Source organism: Vicugna pacos, chromosome 12 (assembly GCF_048564905.1).
Source record: "Vicugna pacos chromosome 12, VicPac4, whole genome shotgun sequence".
In the NCBI taxonomy this organism is placed as follows: Eukaryota; Metazoa; Chordata; class Mammalia; order Artiodactyla; family Camelidae; genus Vicugna; species Vicugna pacos.
The window spans coordinates 5,790,028-5,808,829 of record NC_132998.1 but is presented as its reverse complement, the minus strand read 5'-3'; the positions used below and the strand labels follow the sequence as shown (position 1 = coordinate 5,808,829).

The 18,802-nt window shown below is 47.9% G+C and overlaps 2 protein-coding genes across 2 annotated transcripts; both read left to right on the top strand.

Moving 5' to 3' along the window:
* The first annotated feature begins 2,949 nt into the window (after positions 1-2,949).
* On the top strand, positions 2,950-11,354 carry INHBC (inhibin subunit beta C). The gene is made up of 2 exons (XM_006217939.4): positions 2,950-3,445; positions 10,461-11,354. The coding sequence occupies exons 1-2, from the start codon at positions 3,133-3,135 to the stop codon at positions 11,201-11,203; spliced, it is 1,056 nt and encodes a 351-aa protein (XP_006218001.1). The 5' UTR covers positions 2,950-3,132; the 3' UTR covers positions 11,204-11,354.
* Positions 11,355-15,392: 4,038 nt separating this feature from the next.
* On the top strand, positions 15,393-17,303 carry INHBE (inhibin subunit beta E). Its single transcript, XM_006217942.4, has 2 exons — positions 15,393-15,957; positions 16,198-17,303. Exons 1-2 carry the CDS (start codon positions 15,660-15,662, stop codon positions 16,953-16,955), a joined length of 1,056 nt encoding a protein of 351 aa, XP_006218004.1. The 5' UTR covers positions 15,393-15,659; the 3' UTR covers positions 16,956-17,303.
* Positions 17,304-18,802: the final 1,499 nt, after the last annotated feature.

Genomic DNA, 18,802 nt, shown 5'->3' with positions numbered 1-18,802 from the left:
TATTTGCATCATTTATTGACCAACTCCCTCAAAGAAACCTTGTAGTCTTACATTGATAGAATTCGACCATTAAATATTTACTGTGTGACAAGAACTGCAATAGGCAAAAAAAAAGAAAGAAAAAGAAAAGAAATCAAATAATTACAGTACAAAATAAGTGCTGTTCAGTGTGCTATGGAAACCCAACAAGGAGCAATTACTTCTTAGAGATAAGAGAGATTGAGTAAACTACAGAGAAGCTAGAGGTGTAATTTCAGCTAACCTTCAAGAATGTAAGTAGGAGTTCATCAGAGAGGCAAGAATGGAGATTCCAGTAAAGTTGTAGAGGTAATTCTTTCCTTCAAGGAATCAGCAAGTTCCAGGTTTTTAATTTGGAGACACGAGGCAGTGATGGCCAGGAGAAAATAACAGCTAATATTTGTATTATGCATGTATGTATGTTTATAGAGAGATAATCTAGAATATGTAGCATTTTACATCTATTATTTCAGTTTTATCCTGTAAACAATATATATTATTGTTATATTCATTTTATAAGATAAGGAACCATGAGGCACCAAAGTCACAGATTTTGAACTCAGACAGTTTTATCTTCAGAGCCTTCTCTTACTCACTACACTATCAGAAGTGTAACTGGAAAAAGCATGTTGCAAAGGACCTGTGTGTCATAATGCGGAGTGAACCAGTTGGGTCTTTGGGGGACAGATGCAGTAACTGAAGAACAAGTAAGGCAGAAACATGAGGCATCCACCCCTAAGAGAAGCCCTGCTCTCTTTTGCCCCCTTTTCTCACCTCTTACTCCCCAACTATTTGCCAGAGATAAGGGGAGCAGCTGAAGTCATCTTAGGTTGTAAGAGGTCTGGGAACTACATACTCTAATTAAGATATGGACTAAATAGCAATATTACTACTTCCTGCAACCCCAGGATAAGGTTATCATCCAAGAATGAGATTAGGACTATTAAGATGTTAGCTAGAAGATCAGTCCCTACAGGCTGGGATGAGTAGAGTAGGCAGTGACTACTAATGGCTACAAGGTTTCTTTGGGGGTGATGAAAATATTCTTAAATTAGTTAGTGGTGATGGTTGCACAACTCTGTGAACGTACTAAAAACCTCTGAATTTTACACTCTAAAAGGTGAATCTTATGCGAATTATGTTTCAATAAAAACCTTATTTTATAAATAAATAAATTTATACTAGAAACTAAATAACAAATCCACCTCTACCACAGCCCTTAAAAAATAGGGAAAAAAATCAGCCCCTGTAGAATAGAGCTAAGAAATTGTAACACACAAAAATTCAGTCAAGGTGACTTGAGTGTAACTTCTGAGAACCAGCCAGTATCCTAACATTTATTCATTCAATAAGTGTGTTTTAAGCACCTATATTATAGGTACTGTGTGCAGTACTAGGAATACAATGGTAAGCAGCAGAGAAGACTCGCTAAGTGACTGCACTACAGATGGTGATTAGGGGCATGGCATCTAAGAAAGGAGAGTCCAGAAGGGCAAACATTGGCAGAATTTCTTCAGCACACCAAGAATAGTAAACTTGTATTAAGCACTTACTCTGGGCCTGTCAGTGTAAGTGCTTTACTAAATGATTTAAAACTCAAAACTCTCAGATAATCATTATAATCTATAATTCCATATTCAAAATCCATACAGCCAGGAATGTTTCATAATTCAGAAAATTTCAAGTTTTAGAAAGGTAACATAGTACATTATGCTGTATATTATATACCACTCCTAGGGGTAGCATCCCATAATCAAATAATATTTCTGTAAACATGTTTGTGCTATATAGCACAGGGAACTATATTCAATATCATGTAGTAACTTACAGTGAAAAATAATATGAAAACGAATATATATATGTTCATGTATAACTGAAGCATTGTGCTGTACACCAGAAATTGATACAACATTGTAAACTGACTATACTTCAATAAAAAACGTATATATACAAAAATATGTATTTCTGGAGTGAAAACGTATGAATAGTCTCCAGTATGATTTTTTAAAGACCGTAGACAACCTCACTCCTCTTCAGGTCAGCTTTAGTCACCATATGAGCTACCCCCAAAAATGTATGAATTACAGGGGTTTTTGAATTTTAGAATTGTAGGCAATCATTTTCCCCATTTCTCTGATGAAGAAATTGAAGAGAGGTCAAGTAACTTGCCCACAGGCACACAGCTAATAAAAGGAAGAGAGTATTTTAACCAAGGCCATCTGGCTTGAAAACGTATGCTCCTAACTCCACCTGCCCACTCCTGCCAGGTAAATCCCTGCTATGGATGTAATGGCCTTGACCTGAGATCCACTGCTCAGGAACATTTTGGGGAGAGAACCAGGAATTCTGAGAAATCTCAGAATTTATTTTCTTAAACAAAAGAAACCCCCAAGGGTGAGGAACTCTAGCTCTCAAGCTCCCTTCCCACTTTCCAACTTCCCTGTGACCTGGAAGACCTGGCTAGAACACTTCCCTTCCTCCAACTTAACCTTCACGCTGGATGATTTTGAGCTCCAGTGGGCAAAACCTAACCCAGGGCTAGCAAAAGAATCTGGACTGTGAGCCTCTGGGAGGGAGGAAAGTGGGGTAGAGCTTTGAGAAGGACCAACTCTCAACAACCTGCATGACAATGACCGACAGTGTCCTGCCAATGACAACCTCTTGTTTGAAAGTCATCCTTTAGCATTCTATATTAAAACCTCTGGTCTCTTCCATTCCCCCCACCCAAGCTTCCCAGCAAGGCCGTTGATCTGAAGAGGAATTTCATCTCTAACCTTTGTCCAGAGGCCTGGCAGCTCACGTGGGTAACCCACTGTCTCCCAAAGTTGGCCCAAGGACATTTCTTTCCCCAAACAAACCAACCTCCCTTCACATCCCCCATTCTGTACTTCACTGACTATGTGGCTTCTGCCAAGTTCTGCTGTAACTGGCTTCATCTCTCAAGTCGGATGTTTGACTGTTCTATCCCATGCAACCAGGAGGCATGCCAGCTGGACACACTTTCCTTCCGGGCCCCTGGCAGACGGGAGCCGAGACCACAGCTAGAGAGACCCTGAGCCTGAAGGTTTGTGGCTCTGTCTCAGCTGTGTTGCTTAAGGAGGGCTTGCCCCAGCAATGATCTCCTCATTGCTCCTGGCCTTCCTATTCCTGGCTCTGGCCACAGTGACCACTCCCAGAGCTGACAGTCAGTGTCTGGCATGTGGAAGGCCTGCCCTGGACCTGGAGAGTCAGCGGGAGCTGCTTCTTAACCTGGCCAAAAGAAGCATCTTGGACAAGCTGCACCTCAGCCAGCGTCCAACACTGAAGCGACCTGTGTCCAGAGCTGCTCTGAGGACCGCACTGCAGTGTCTCCCTGGGCCCTCGCAGGGAGCGCTTCCAGAGGCTGACAGGGGACAGGAATATGAGATCATCAGCTTTGCTGAGACAGGTGGGTTCTTGGTCTGTAGATCTTCCCCCAAACCCAATCTGTTTATGAAAGGAAAACTTTCCTCCCCAACCTAACCCCTGACTTTCTCCCCAAAACCATCCCAAGTCTCACCTCTCACAGCCTGTAATCTCCTAATCATAGGCTCCCATCCCCCAGGTTCTCTCTTGTAGTTTTGACCTGACCAATGGGCAGCTGAGACGTAGATAAGTTTCATTTCTTTTAAGACCGCCTTCCCCTCTCTCCTCTGGCTCCTCTGCAGGCCCCACAAACTTCCACAGGCTGTGATGTGAGCCCATCCACTTCCTGGGCCTGGACCCAGGGTCTGGGAGCTGGAGAGTCTGTCCTCCCTCGGGCCCCAGGATCCAGCCTCTCCTTTCCCCTCTCCCCCAGATGCCTCATGTGGGTAAAGGGAGAAAAGTAAAACATCAAGATTGGCATACTTCTCCAACCTACCCTTGCCCTCTTGCCTTAATACCTTGGGGTCCCCACATCAGAACAGGGCGAAAATGGGACTCAGAAAAGTAGATAAAGGATGGAGGATAGAGAAGAGAGATTTCCTTTCACAGAGGGGAGAGGAGTTAGAGAATTTAGTTGGCAGCTCAAGAGATCAAGAGTTCAGGGGCAGGATTCAAGAAACAGAACACAAAGTGATCTGTCTGGCCTCTGAGCTACTTGCAAGCTCTGTCTTAGGTGTGACAAGCACATCCCATTCCTGGCGCCTTTCCCCTGGTCAGCATCTACTCCCTTCAAGACCAAGCACTCCTATCCTCAAAAACCCTCCCTGACCTGAGGGTGAGGGGCTCCCTCGCTGGTGGCCCTCACACCCTTACCCTGAACCTGATCCCTCCTTGTGGAATTGCCTTGTTTCCAGATTTTCTGTGAAGTGTGTCTTCCCATAGTCTGTAACCCCTTAAGGTCCGGAACTGTCACTTATACCTCATGTTATCATCAGAGGCTAGTGTGTAGTAGAAATCACTGACACTTATACAATGCTTAATGTGTTCGGAGCCTTTTACATACATGTTAACTCCTTGAGATCCTCACAATAAGCCAGTGAAGCAAATACTGTCATTATCCCCATTTTAGAGGTGATGAAACTGAGGCTTAAGGGGTTGAGTAACTAGCCCAAGGTCACATGACTGGGAAGTGGTAGAGCCAGGCAGTCTAAGTCTGAAATCCATGACCTTGACCGCTATACCACTCTGCCACCACACCACGCTGAAGGTCAGTTTGACCACAGTCTAGAGTCCTCAGTGATGAATAAGACTGTATTCTATTTCAGAAGGGGGTTTCTGCTCATGATTAAGAACACAAACTCTGGAGCCAGATAAACTGGGCTCACATCCCTGCTCAGCCACTTATTACTATGTGAGCTGAGTTGTTAATAGTCAACTTTCTTTATTTGCAAAATAGAGATAATGAAAAGATAGTTGAGAGACTTAAGTGAGCTACAGGTAATGCACCTAGAAAGAATAAGATGGGAGCAAACTGAAACAGAAGACTCGGCTCCTGCCCAACAGGGTTTAGTTGTTGCTCCTAGGAATAAACTACTTAGAATATAAGGCAGAATGAAATAAATGCTGGATGAGAGCACAGGAGCTTGATGGACGAAAGTAATTCTTTGGGACCTGGTAAGACAGGGTAGTCTTTCAGAAGAAGATTGCAAATAGGCTGGTGTCGTAGAATAAGTTTAACTTCACTGGGTAGAAAATGGTAAACAACATCCTAAATGGAGGGAAAAACATGAGTAAAAGTCTGAAGAAGTAGTTTAGAGTTGAAAAGTAGTTTGGAGTGGATAAGCACAAGGTGGACAAATGGCCATGAGCCATGAGTCCCTTTAACACCAAAATCCTGCTTGATGTTTTTTCACCTTTGTGTCCCTGACACTTAGCCCAATTCCCATTTTAAGAATGCAGAAACTGAAACTCAAAGAAGATCATTTAACATGGCCAAGGTCATACAGCTTACAACAGGCAGAATTCAAACACAGTTCTCTCTGACTTCAAAGTCTATATACTTTCCACATATTTGCTAATCAATGAATGAACACAGCATTCAGGCTGGAGGAGGCATGACCTGAAATGAAGTTCGGAGGTGAGAATGATTGATGCCTGGATTCTACCTTTTACATTTAAATATTTTGGTTTGAAGTTTTAATTCCAATTTAAGCTGTCATCTACATCCTAATGTGAAAGAAAGATCTGAGAATTGTTCTTGCTGGAGATTTGACAAGAGAGAGCGTGGAGCTTTGGGGAAACTAGGGTAGGGGCCTTCAGTGGTGTCTCGGAACTGGCTCACTCTGGCTCATGAACGCTGATGGCGAACATCTCCCAACTTGCATCTAGTGACCTCACATTGATAGTTTAAAGTTGGCCATGGTGGGAAAATTTATACCACAGAAATTGGCAAACACTACAAATCAGGGCTTTTTCTTCCCTCTGGAATCCAGTTGCTCAATGTTTACCAGCACACCACTGCCTATGACCTAAAAATTCAAGTTATCTGCCTCCCACAGCTAACATACAACGCGGAGACAGGAACAGGGTAACCACAATAGACACTCCTTTCCAAAATGGAGGGTGGGGGAGGGAGACACAGAGCAGCCAATGGTCCATTAAAATTTTGATATCCAGCCTGGTACCTATCTCGGTCTACCTCAAGTTCAGAATCCCTTTGGTTGCGGCCTGGATGTGTGCCCTGGTAGGGTTTTCCTCTCTTAAGGAGAACCCACAGTGCTCTCCTGGGCTTCTGGATCCACTCTCTTAACCTTTAATGCCACCCTCTGAGATATCTTTCCTCTTAAACAGGAAATGACCTGTGTTTGTGACTGAGTGGTTTTCTTAGCCTAAATCTCCCCTGAAGAGGTTGAGAGCCCCTCAGAGACCTCTTTTCGTTTTGAGTTGTCTCTGTCCCTTTTAGTTCAGTTGTGCTGCTTTCACTATTAAAATTCTCTTTAACACTCTGTGAGCTTCTAAATAATCAATTATAGTCTACTCAATTAGACAAAAGGCAAGCTACTGTATCAAGACAGACCTCTCTTTGGACTATAAGTCAAGATGTTGTGGAAGAACACTCAAGATTTTTAGAAGCCCTTTTGCCCAGTTGAGAGGGTCTACAGAACAACATCTTAAATTTTAGATCTTAACAAAGATGTTAGATCTTAACAAAGGCTCTTGCAGTTGACCCTTTGTTGTTTGGATCTTCATTCTGAGGCCGTGTTTTATTGACAGTGCCCTGGATTTGATTTTTGCCCTGAGATGGTTTCTTAGTTTGAGAACCTTTTGCCAGACAGAGAGTTGAGGAATGAAAAAATATTTTATTGTTCAATCTAGCAAGTCCTATTGGAAATGTTTTCTCTAAATTCTGCTTGAAAATTGAACAGTTCCTTTTTTAGTTCATCTCACTCCTGAAATGCCTTATCATAGGAAGCCAAAATAAGCCAGTTGACACTTTCAGCATTCTGCCTGGAAATATCTTTAGCTAAATTCACAACTTTGTTAGATACCATTTCTAGCTTCCGAGTTGCCACAGCCGATAGCCAGTACATAACACAGGTTCCCCTTTCCCCAGCTTCCAATAGCAATTTCCTCACTGCTCTTCCTGCCTTCACCAGCAGTCTCCTGCCATCCTTCCAACCTCTGTCTGCCACCCAGTCCCAAGGCCAATGCCACATATTTTAGGTCTTTGCTCTGGAGTACCTCACTTCTGATACTAATTTGTTTCAGTTATCCATTAATATAACAAATCGGCCCAAACATTGAGGCTTAAATCAAACAAACAAAAATTCAATATTTTTCATGGTTGTGTGGTTTAACTGGGCTTATCTGGGCCCTTCTTTGGCTCCCTGTCATGTAGCTGAGGTCACTCACGCAGCTGCATTCAGCTAGGGGCTCAGAGGGGGCTAGAACATCTAAGAGTCTCCCTCCACATGGCTTCTCATCATTCAGCACTCTAGCCCAAGCTGCTTTAAAGCACAGTGGCTGGCTTCCAAGAGAAGGAAGCTTCAAGGTGTAAGTACTCACTAAGTTTCTGCTTGTACTATGCTTGCCTATGTCTCATTGACCAAATCAAGTCACATGCCATGCCCAGAGTTAATATGAGAAGGGATTGTACCAATCCATGTATATTGGGAGGTGTTGTTCATTAGGGGCCAACAATATAATAATCTACCACAGCCCTGGCCGGTCATGTGTCTGCCTGCCATAACTGGGGTGACTTAAGAGGTTCTAATGGTAGGGTGTTTCGTGACCTAACAAGAAAAAATTAGCTGGACCAATCAGAGTTTTCTTGGATTTTGGAGTTAGGAACTGGAAAATCAGCTCACTTAGCTAGGAGGAGCTAAGTAAAAGATTCTGTAGACTCAGGAGCTGGGGTCACCATTCCAGGACCTGAGAAAGCTGACAAAGAGGCAGAAGAGGTAGACCCACAGAAAGAGAAGAATGGAGTAGATTTACATAGGGAGACTGAGATGAGAGGCATCTTGTTGGCTCTGAGAGCTGACAAGAGCAAGCTTATTCCAGACCTTCCAGTTCACGCAAAGCCTAGTTGAACTTTATTTTCTGTTCTTTTATGCCCATGAGAGTATCAGTGGCATTCCTACAAAAAAGCATCCTTTACTTAAAAAAGCAAATAAGGGTAGCCTAGGCCAAATCATAATGAGCATTTAATTGACTCCTAAAAGAGTTTGGGCTTTATTCACCAATAAGTATTTTGAAACCATGAATTTTATGACCTAGCTTTTTTGGAAAATAATTCTGGCGTCAGTGTAAAATAAAAATTAAAGAAATGAAAAGCCATTCATTCAACAAATGTTTATTGAGTGCCTACTATGTGGTAGATACATAAGGATACAATGGTGAACCATACAGGCACAATCTTTATCTTAATGGAGTTTACATTCTAGCAGCTGGGGCAGGGGGATGTCGAGGGGGTGGAAAAGCATATAGTAAACAAATGAGCAAAAAAACCAAGGTGGTCACAGAGAGTGATATTGGCTATGAAGACAGTTAAGCAGGATGATGTATTAAAAAGACAGAGGTAGAGTTAAAGGCAGCTTTAGACTGGTTAGTCCCCTGGAGAGGAGAATTTGAGCTGAAGGCCAAAAAGGAGCCAGTCATCCAAAGACCTTGGAAAGACATTCCAGGCAGGCAGAATAGCAAGTGGAAAGGCCATGAGGTGGGTCCACGACTGGTGAGTTCAAGGAACGGGAAAAAGTCTGGTATAGGTAGAATACAGTCATGAAATGGAAGAATGCCTAATTATGCAAATTTTTTATGTTAAAGAGTTTAGATTTTATTCAAATAGTAATGGGAAGATTTTAAAGGGTTTTAAGCTGAGAGGATTAAACTGATCAGATTTATGTCATAAAAAGATCACTCTGGCTGATATGTGAAGAATTGTTCTGGGGTCAAGAGTGAACCAGTTGGCAAGCTATTGCCATAATATGAGAAAAAGATGATTGTGGATTGAACTAATGTGTGGTAGAGGAGGTGGGGAAAAGTGAAATGATATTATGAACTGGAGGTAGAGTTGACAGATCTGCAGATAATTTCAAAGTAAGGGGTGAGGGCAAGCAAGGCTTTTACAGGAAAGGGAAGATTGGAAAAGGAATAGGTTTTGGTTGGGGGAGATAAATCTAGAGTTCTTTGAACATGAAAACTTTGAGATGGCATTGGTTATCCAAGTGGAATATCAGACCAACAGCTGGATATACTAGTCTGAAGCTCAGGGAGAGGTCAGAGCCAGGGATTTATACCTGGGAGTCATCAGCCTATAGATGGAATTGAAAGAGAGGAATTGATGTCTCGTTTTGGGAGAGAGTATAGATAGAGAAGAGAAGGGGGCTCAGGACCTCCAACATTTAGAGGTCAGGCAGAAGAAGAGAAGCTGTCAGCAGAGAAGACCAAGATGAAGTAGCTAGAATCATGAGAGCTAAGAGAAGCAAATATTTCAAGAAGGAGGGGATGGTTAACTGTGTCAAACACTGCTTAAAGGCCAAGTAAGATGAATAGAAAGAGATTAAAGCATTGGATTTGGCAACATGGAAGTATTAGTGATCCTGACAAGAGAATTTCAGTGAAGTGGAGGGAATAGAAACCCAATTAATGTGTTTTAATAGAGGAGGTGAGGGATGTAGAGGGGAAATTGGGCAGTAGTAATAGGTATAGAAAGAAATGAATAGCCATTAGAACCATTGTGGTGAGGGACTAGATGTGGCGAGTGAGGGAGGTGATCATAGGGTTTCTAGAAGTAATAAGGATAGCGGTGCCACCAATTCTAAGAACAGAAACAGAAGTATATAGGGAGTTGGGGAGGGTATAGTCAGTGGTAGAGTGCATGCTTAGCATGCATGAGGTCCTGGGTTCTATCCCTGGTACCTCCATTAAATAAATAAATAAATAAACCTAATTCCTCCCCCTCCCCGCAAAAACAAAAAAAAAAAAGAAAGAAAAGAGAAGAAAAATTAGCCAAAAGGGGGGGGCATGTAGAAAAAGAAGAGTGAAAAAAAAAAGAATTATATAGGGAGAAAAATAATGATTTCCCTTGGGATAAATTGATTCTAATATGCCAACAGGACACGCATGTAATAAAATTAAGCGATTAGAAGTTTAGGCCTGAAGCTTGGTGATTCCCAAGATGCAAAATGGCCTAGACTGGACATATAGATTTAGGAATCACCAGCATAAACTGTGTCGACTGACTGTGAGTGTGGACCAGAGTTCCCCTCTGTAGAGTAGAGTAAAAGTGAAGGTCAGCAATAGACCTTGGAGAACTCTTACACTGAAGGGATGATCAGAGAAGGAAAAGCCAGCAAAGAAAATTAAGGAAGAATCATAAGAGAGTTGTGTCATGAAAGCCAAAGGAGAAAAGATTTTCAAGAAGAAAAGGGTGGTTAACAATGCCAACAATGTGGTCAAGAAGAAACTAAGGGAGTTCAAGTATGCTGAGAACAGATAGGTGTTGGTAGAATTGACACTCAGAAGACCACAGTGACAGGGGCTTCTTGTGTCCACAGGCCTCTCCAGCATCGACCAGACTCGTCTTGATTTCCACTTCTCTAATCAAACTGCTGGTGGCTTGGAGGTCCAGCAGGCCAGCCTCATGTTCTTTGTGCAGCTCCCTCCCAATACCACCTGGACTTTGAAGGTGAGGGTCCTTGAGCTAGGCCCACATGACACCAACCTCACCTTGGCCACTCAGCACCTGCTGGAGGTAGATGACAGTGGTTGGCACCAGTTCCTCCTGGGGTCTGAGGCTCAGGCTGCCTGCAGCCAGGGGCACCTGATCCTGGAGCTGGTTCCTGAAGGCCAGTTAGCCCAGAGCTCAGTCATCCTGGGCAGGGCTGCCCATAGGCCTTTTGTGACAGCCCGGGTAAGAGTTGGGGGCAAGCACCGGGTTCGCCGGCGAGGCATCGACTGCCAGGGGAGGTCCAGGATGTGCTGTCGACAAGAGTTCTTTGTGGACTTCCGTGAGATTGGCTGGCACGACTGGATCATCCAGCATGAGGGCTACGCAATGAACTTCTGCACAGGACAGTGCCCGCTGCACATGGCAGGCATGCCTGGTATTGCTGCCTCTTTTCACACAGCGGTGCTCAATCTCTTCAAGGCCAACTCAGCTGCAGGCACCACTGGAGGGGGCTCATGCTGCGTGCCCACAGCCCGGCGCCCCCTGTCTCTGCTCTACTATGACAAGTACAGCAACATTGTCAAGACTGACATACTTGACATGGTGGTAGAGGCCTGTGGGTGCAGTTAGGCCACGTGTGGTCTGGGCAGTCCGAGGCAAGGTGAGCAAAACTGCCCTGACAGAGGTGCTCTTCCTTGAGAAGAGGGAGTGGCCCCATCACTGCCTCTGTCCAGAAGATGGACTCCTTCTTCCTGAGCATCGTATGGAAATTATCCCAACTATGACTTGAGAAGAACTTCATCTAAGAAGAGTCATTGTCATCTAAGGAGAGTCGCTGTACCACCTTCATAACCACCAGCCTCTCTCCTAGGGCATAGTCCATCCAGCAAGCTCCACGTCCTCAACCACCACCCCAGGGACTCTGATCCACCTCCAGCCATGAGCAGTGCCATCTAGTTCCCAGGCAGAAGACACCGGTGACCCATCTTTAATCCAGCCCACAATCCACTACACCTCCATGCCCTTTCTACTCAATGTCCCTCTCTCCTGGATGAGCTTACCCAGCCCCTTCCCCTGATTTTCTGAATTTCCAGAGAGCCCCATCCTGAGATTTACCAAACATGACATCCTCTCTGTGTCTTAAGCCCTTTTCCTTCTAACTTGCCCAGTGGACTGCTAAGGCTCTCTTGGCACAGCCTCATCCACTCTTGTCTTTCTCTGCCCTGCTCTGTGCCCTTTGGGGCTGACTTACCTGAGTTCCATTGACCTTTGGCTTCCTGCCGAGTTTGACTAAGAGGAGACAGAAGCAGGAGATCAAAGGATAGGAGGAGACAGGTCAGGGTGTTTCTTATTCCTGCTCCCTCTGCCCAGGTGCCGTGGTTCTGTGTGACTTTGGCTGTGGCCATGTCCCTACAGTTCCTGTCTGACTGCCCACTAGGTCCTCATATCAGTGTTTTCATGTTATGGGCTTGTAATGACTTTCCACTCTTGCTAGTCCCTGGGTGTTTCAACGTCCCTGGTTGGTTCCCTTAGCCCTGCCCATACCTCTGTAAAGAAGTCCTCCATTAAATCTTCTTAGTGATGCAAACTCAGACAGCTGAGTGGGTCTTTTGTCTCCTGCCAGGACCCTGATTGACACCCCAGATGACATGGAGCCTGCCTGCCCTGCCCACTTTCTCTCCTCACAGTCTCCTTAGGGCTGAGCTATTGTGTCCATCCCGTACATCATGACTCTTCCTTCTCCACGCTGCCTCCTCTTCTTTCTTAGGCCTCCTCCTCCCTCCCAGAACCATCTTTGCTGGTCTTACAGCTAATAAAGGCCTGAGTTTTACCTGCTTATCTCCTCCCTCTGTCCCCGCTCCAAGAGATGAGACAGATCACTGCTCAATCAGCAAGTAGGCTGGCAACCTGTGGGCACATACATGGTGGGAGGCAGAGGCACGGCTCAAAGCTGGCCACCTTCCCTTCAATGACCCGCAAGGCCCCATCCAGGAGTCCTGCCTGGAAGATGGAACTGGCCAAGGGCCACTTGAGCGAGACAGAGAGAAGAAAAGGTAGGCCTCGGGTGAGGAGAGGGTGGCATTTGCCCTAAGACTAGGTACTCTCTAGACCTTTGCCCTCCTCCCCCACTATCTCCTCCCTTTGGTTGGACAGCCCTGAACCATGCGGTCGATAATGTCTGCAGCCCAAGGCCGAGTTTGCGCAAAACCCATGTGTCCTTTGGGAAACGTGATGTCTGTGTTTGCTCAGCATATAACCCCCTCCTATCTGGGTCTGAGGTCCCTGGAATAGGAACCCTAGAGGAGAAAGTCTGAAAGGGACCTACCCAGGGGACTGCAGATCTGAGCTGTGGGGCTTCCTGAGCAAACGCATGGAAGATATCCCGCCTTTGACGTGAGGAAATCTTCATCTAAGGAAGTCTTCTGATGGCTCTCCTTCCCCCTACTCCACCCCTCTCCCACATCTAACCTCCCTCCCAGCTTCAGTCCCCAGGGCCAAGACTAAGGTGAGGTGAAGCGAAGCACTTGCTTTGGGGGCAAAATTTTAAGGGGACGCCAAAAAATTCATCAATCAAGCTAAATATCTTAATACAGTATTTTTTAAATCAAAATTAATGCAAAAAAACCCACGATGAACAAAGTAGCAAATTTTAAAATAAATTAAATTGAAAAGGAATCAGTATTACTCCTTTTCTTCTTTTGTGTCTTGGCTCTGCCTTTGATTAAAACGGGAAAGAGTGGGACTGTCTCCTAAACCTTTTCTTCCAGAGCCCCCGGCCCCTAATTCTAGACTTAGTCAGGCTTTTCCCTTTTGGGCAAGATAATCACTTAGGCTTCTTCTGCTTCCTTAACCCCCCCCCAAGCTTATTGCTACCCCCAGCCCCCAACCAGGTTGGTGGTAGGGCGGGCCTGTGAGGCAGATGGCTGGGGTATTTATAACCCGGAGCACTTCTTGGGGAAAGTGACTAAGATGCTAAAAGCATATTTATAGCTGGGTTCTGACGTAAGTGTCAGTGGGAAGGTAGGGGCAGGCCAGGCACAGCAGCAAGAGGGTAGGAAGAGCTGGAAATTGGGGCCACCTGACAGAGAAGGGAGGGGAGAGGTGAGGTCAGTGACTCCTGCAGCCTCTTCTTGCTGCTTCCCTTGACTCAGGCTCACCAACAGGTAAGCCCTCTGAGATAACCACCATGGGCAGAAACCTCTGCTTTGCAGTTCTACAGTCCAGACCCTAGTGGGGAAGAGGGCTGTCACTCACCTGCTTGACCAACAGAGCTGGGGAGGCACGGGGCAGAGGGGCTGGAACATGACTCAGGCAGGATGGAGAGGAAGTTCTAAAAGTCTCACTGTCCCCCTCCCCACCACAGATGCCTGAGTTTCTAGGAAGAGCCTGGCACCCATCACCATGCTCCGTTGCCACGTGTAAATGATGAGGTCCAAAACCAAAACTGAAGGTTGCAGCGATGTGGGCCCTGGCGACAGCCTCTGCTCTCAGGCAGTGGCGAGGGGAGAGAGCTGAGGGACCAGCTTATCCGTCTTCCCTTGTAGAGGCAGGGTCCCCAGAGCGAGAGGTCGGAAAGTGCTCCAAATCTCTCCACTCCCCAGAGCAGCCCCTTTCCTGGGAAGCTGGTCAGCGCTAAGCCCACCGCAGTCCAGTGGCACAGCACTGCCACATGGTGGACACTGGCGGTACTGAGGCCCAGCCCCCAAAGTGCCATCTCTTCCCCTGTGCCAGATTTGACAGCCCCACTGGCTAAATAGTGGGGAGATTAATAAATTGGAGGAGAGGCACGTTTCCAAATCACACTTACTTCCTCCCAGCTTCTTGAAGGAACTAGGGATTAGGAGGAAGGGTGGCATGAAGCCTACTCTCATGAGTTCAACGTGGAGGGCCCTCTGGCCCTTTCATTTAAAGTCAGTGAGGAGCGTGGTGAGGAGGGCTGGGACTGGGACTAAGGTTGCAGTACTCACCATGCTTTGTTCCTAAAAGTCCTTAAACCTTCCATTTCCCACCGCCATTAGCAGAGGCTGGTGCCACTTGTAGGGTACCCCAAACCTAGGCAACTCTTAGAGCCCCCTGAGAGAGAACCAGCAGCTGGGTACAGGCCCTTCTGCCATCCTTGATGGACTCTGCCCTGCTGTAAGATTGCATCACTGCCACCCCCACCTCTCTGGGTTTCCCCAGACATTACAGTGACATGCCACCCCCCCCCACATGCTCCAGCCCTCGTCCACGTTGTGCTCCAGTCCAACTGGACTCTGGGCGGTCAGCACAGGCAAGGTCAGGGGGTGACTTCTATGCCTCGTGGCACTGCCACCTTGGCCTGGGCAGGAGGACTCCGTTCCTCCCACTCCCCACCTCCCCCTACCAGCCTCTCACCTCTATTCCAGCCCCATTGCTAGAAATAAAAAGACCAGAGTTCTCCTTCCCGCCCAGAGAAGTAACCACTGGAACTCCCAGCTGCCTCGTGGAAACTGCTGCAGCAGTGGTGGCTGGGCAAGCTAGACAGACTGGAGGTATGGGGGGAAGCTGCCCTTCCCACCTTGCTCATGTGGAGTTCCCTCCCCCGAGCCCCAGACCTTGGGGACGGAGCATGTGAAATCATCCTCCTTCTTGCATCATGCATGTCCACATAGCCCCCCCACCCCCTACCCCTACCTCAAGCTCCGTGACCAGGGCCAGATGGTGAAACCTGAGCTCCAGGGGGGAACCTCCACCCCCTGCAGGGACCTGATGGGCAGCACAGCTGGCCAATCCTGGGGCTCAGAGGGTAGGTCGGGCTGCTGACCACTAGGTGAGGGAACCTTAGGCTGCTGGCTCTAGAGAGTCCCCAGTCAGTAACCAGACGTGAGCTGTGAGGGGCAAGCTGGCAGACGGCACTAAACAGTCACCCAACGGACCATCCGCTCTCTGCCTTCCTGAGTCCCAGACTACAGAAGACAGGTGACTGTACCCTTGGCCAGGGGTAGGTGTGGCACTGGTGTCCGCTGCTGCCGTGCCCACGTTGGCGTCCACGCAGTCAGACTCAGCAGAAGAAGCAACTGCCATCTGACGCTGTCGGCCTGACCCAGGGCCATTCACCAGGAGCATGGGGCTCCCTGATGTCCAGCTCTGGCTGGTGCTGCTGTGGGCACTGGTGTGGGCACAGGGGGCAGAATCTGTGTGTCCCTCCTGTGGGGGTCCCACACTGGAGCCCCAAGCAGAACGAGCTCTGGTCCTCGAGCTAGCCAAGCAGCAAATCCTCGAGGGGCTGCAGCTGACCAGTCGTCCCAGAATAACTCATCCTCCACCCCAGGCAGCGCTGACCAGAGCCCTCCGGAGACTGCAGCAGGGAAGCGTGGCTCCAGAGAATGGGGAGGAGGTCATCAGCTTTGCTACCATCACAGGTGGGTGAGGGAGAGACAGAGAGCAGGCAGGAAAAGGGAGGCAGAAGGGCAGAACGACAGCAGAAGCAGAGGGAGTCGGGTGTAAGAGGAAGAGGAATTGGGGGCAGGAACCAGTTGCAGAGTCCCTGTTTCTTCTAAATGTGGGTGCTAGGCAGAGCAGCGGGCAGGGCTTGTGGGAGTCTCAGAGGACAGCGTCATCTCCGCTCACCGTCCTCAGTCCCTTGTCCATCTTTCTGGCAGACTCCTCCACCTCCACCTGCAGCTCCATGCTCACCTTCCACCTGCCCACTCCTCGGTCCTACCACCTGTACCACGCTCGCCTCTGGCTGCACGTGCTCCCCACCCTTCCTGGCACTCTTTCCTTGAGGATTTTCCGATGGGGCCCTCGAAGGAAACGCCGAGGATCCCGTGTCCTCCTGGCGGAGCACCAAATGACAACCCCAGGCTGGCATGCCCTGACTCTGCCCTCTAGTGGCTTGAGGGCTGAGGAGCCTGGTGTCCTGAAACTCCGGCTGGACTGCAGACCCCTAGAAGGCAACAGCACAGCTGCCCGACAACCTCGGTGGCTCCTGGACACAACGGGAGAGCAGCGGCCCTTCCTGGAGCTTAAGACCCGGCCCAATGAGCCTGGAGCAGGCCGGGCCAGGAGGAGGACCCCCACCTGTGAGCCTGAGACCCCCTTATGTTGCAGGCGAGACCATTATGTAGACTTCCAGGACCTGGGATGGCGGGACTGGATCCTGCAACCTGAGGGGTACCAGCTGAATTTCTGCAGTGGGCAGTGCCCCCCCCACCTGGCTGGCAGCCCAGGCATCGCTGCCTCCTTCCATTCTGCCGTCTTCAGCCTCCTTAAGGCCAATAACCCTTGGCCCTTGGGTACTTCTTGCTGTGTCCCCACTGCCCGAAGGCCTCTCTCTCTCCTCTACCTCGACCGTGATGGCAATGTGGTCAAGACAGATGTGCCAGATATGGTGGTAGAGGCCTGTGGCTGCAGCTAGCAAGAGGACCTGGGCATTTGGAGTGAAGAGATCAGGCTAAGGGCTCCCAGGCAAAGGGCATCTGTGGCTGCAGCATCGGATCCCTGATCCATACCTCCACCCATGGGCCGCTTGGCAGTATGACTGGGTTAGCCCCTCTGGGACCCAAATGGGCACTTTCTTGTCCAGACTCTGGCCTATTCCAGGCTGGCTGATGTAGAGGGAGATGGGGGAAGTGTGTCCTCTAAAGGAGTCTACCCAGAAAGCATGATTTCCTACCCTAAGCCAGCTGAGAAGATGGCAGAGGGGAGGGAGGGAGGGTGGGAAGGAGAAGGCAGTGAAAAATCACTGAGTCTCTCCCAAGAAGAGAAAGCCCTCAAGTGAGGGAAGGAAGAAGCCGACGAGGGCTCCGAGGGCTTGGGATGGGAAAACCGATGGGCCAAGGGCAGGGACTGTTCAAGGGAGGCTCCAGAGGGAGCTGGGCAAGGGCTGACCGGAGGCGTTTAGGAGAGCCCCAGAGCGGGGAGCCCTGAGAGCGGTGCTGAGCTTGTGAAGCTCTCTGGTTTTTCTCGGGGTAGGATGGGGGAGCAAATGTTTTTACTTTCCTAATAAAAATGAAGAAAAAAAATCAAGAAGTGTGAGTCATAAAGAAGGGCTGGGATGACGGTCCAGAGGAGCGGTTGTCAGAGTGTGGCCTGGGAACCCCTGGGGAGGTTCCTGAGACCTTTTCACATGGTCCAAACTATTTTTCTAATAATACTAAGACGTTATTTGCCTTTTTAATTTTCCACGTCTCAAAAGCCTACAGTGTTTTCCAGAGGCTGTAGGACATGTGATTACATCATCTTTCTGACATCTTTGTTAATGGGATGTGTGCTTATGTATTCTTGTGTTACAATTTTTTTTCAGTTTTAATTTCTAATGTGGTAAATTGATATAAATCACATAAACAAAAGCTGAGTAATTTTTTAAAGAGATTCAAGGAGTCTTGAAACCAAATTGTTTGAGAATCGCTGATCTAGAGGCCCAGAGTCCAGGGTGGGGAGGAGAACGCTGTGTGCTCTGAAAGAGCTCCCCTGGAAGGAGCATGTGTAGTGTCCCTTCTCCAGTCATCGCTGGTCTTGCTTGACCGTCTGGGTATAAGTGGTGTCTGGGTCAAAGTCACGTGGGGGAGGGACGCTCAAATAGGGCTCCTTATCTTTCCTCCCACAGTTACTACATATATTTGTCAGGCTCAGACCTCTTTTTCGTTTCACCTTTCCCCTTGACCCTCAGACTGAACAGTTAACCCACTGACCTTCCAGACCCGAGGAGGTGGTGTTTGGATGTAGAGATAGGAAGTGGGAGGTGACAGAAAAGGAAGGGATTCCTTTCCCTCTATCATGCCTTCTCCCCTTTCTCATAAAGAAAGGCCAGAAAGACTAAAATAGCTGCCCCTTCCCCTGCATCTGGTCACCATGGCAACCCAAATCCAAAGAGACAGGGCACTCCCCTATCAGACACTACCGCTCTACAGTGGCAGCCTCTGCCAGTGGGCTCCCCGGTTTCTTTGGGTTCATACAACCCATCCATGGACTCCCAACTGGGCTTTGGTGGGGGGACCTGTTAAGCCTACTTCTTCAGCTCCCCGAGTCTCCTGTTTCCAGACTCCGAGAAGGTGTCATGTGTCAGAAAGGCCAGCAGAGGGAGCAAACAGCCTTGAAGAGCAGAGAGTGGGCAGCGCAGAGGTGCAGAGGCGGCCTCAGTCTCCAGAATTTCGAGATGAAGGAGAGCCGGGGTTCTCAGGGAACAGTGCTTCAGTCCCAGGGTTCCTTAGTAACCTTGTGAACACATGCTCTGCACCCAGAGCCTCAGCCGCTGCTCCTCCC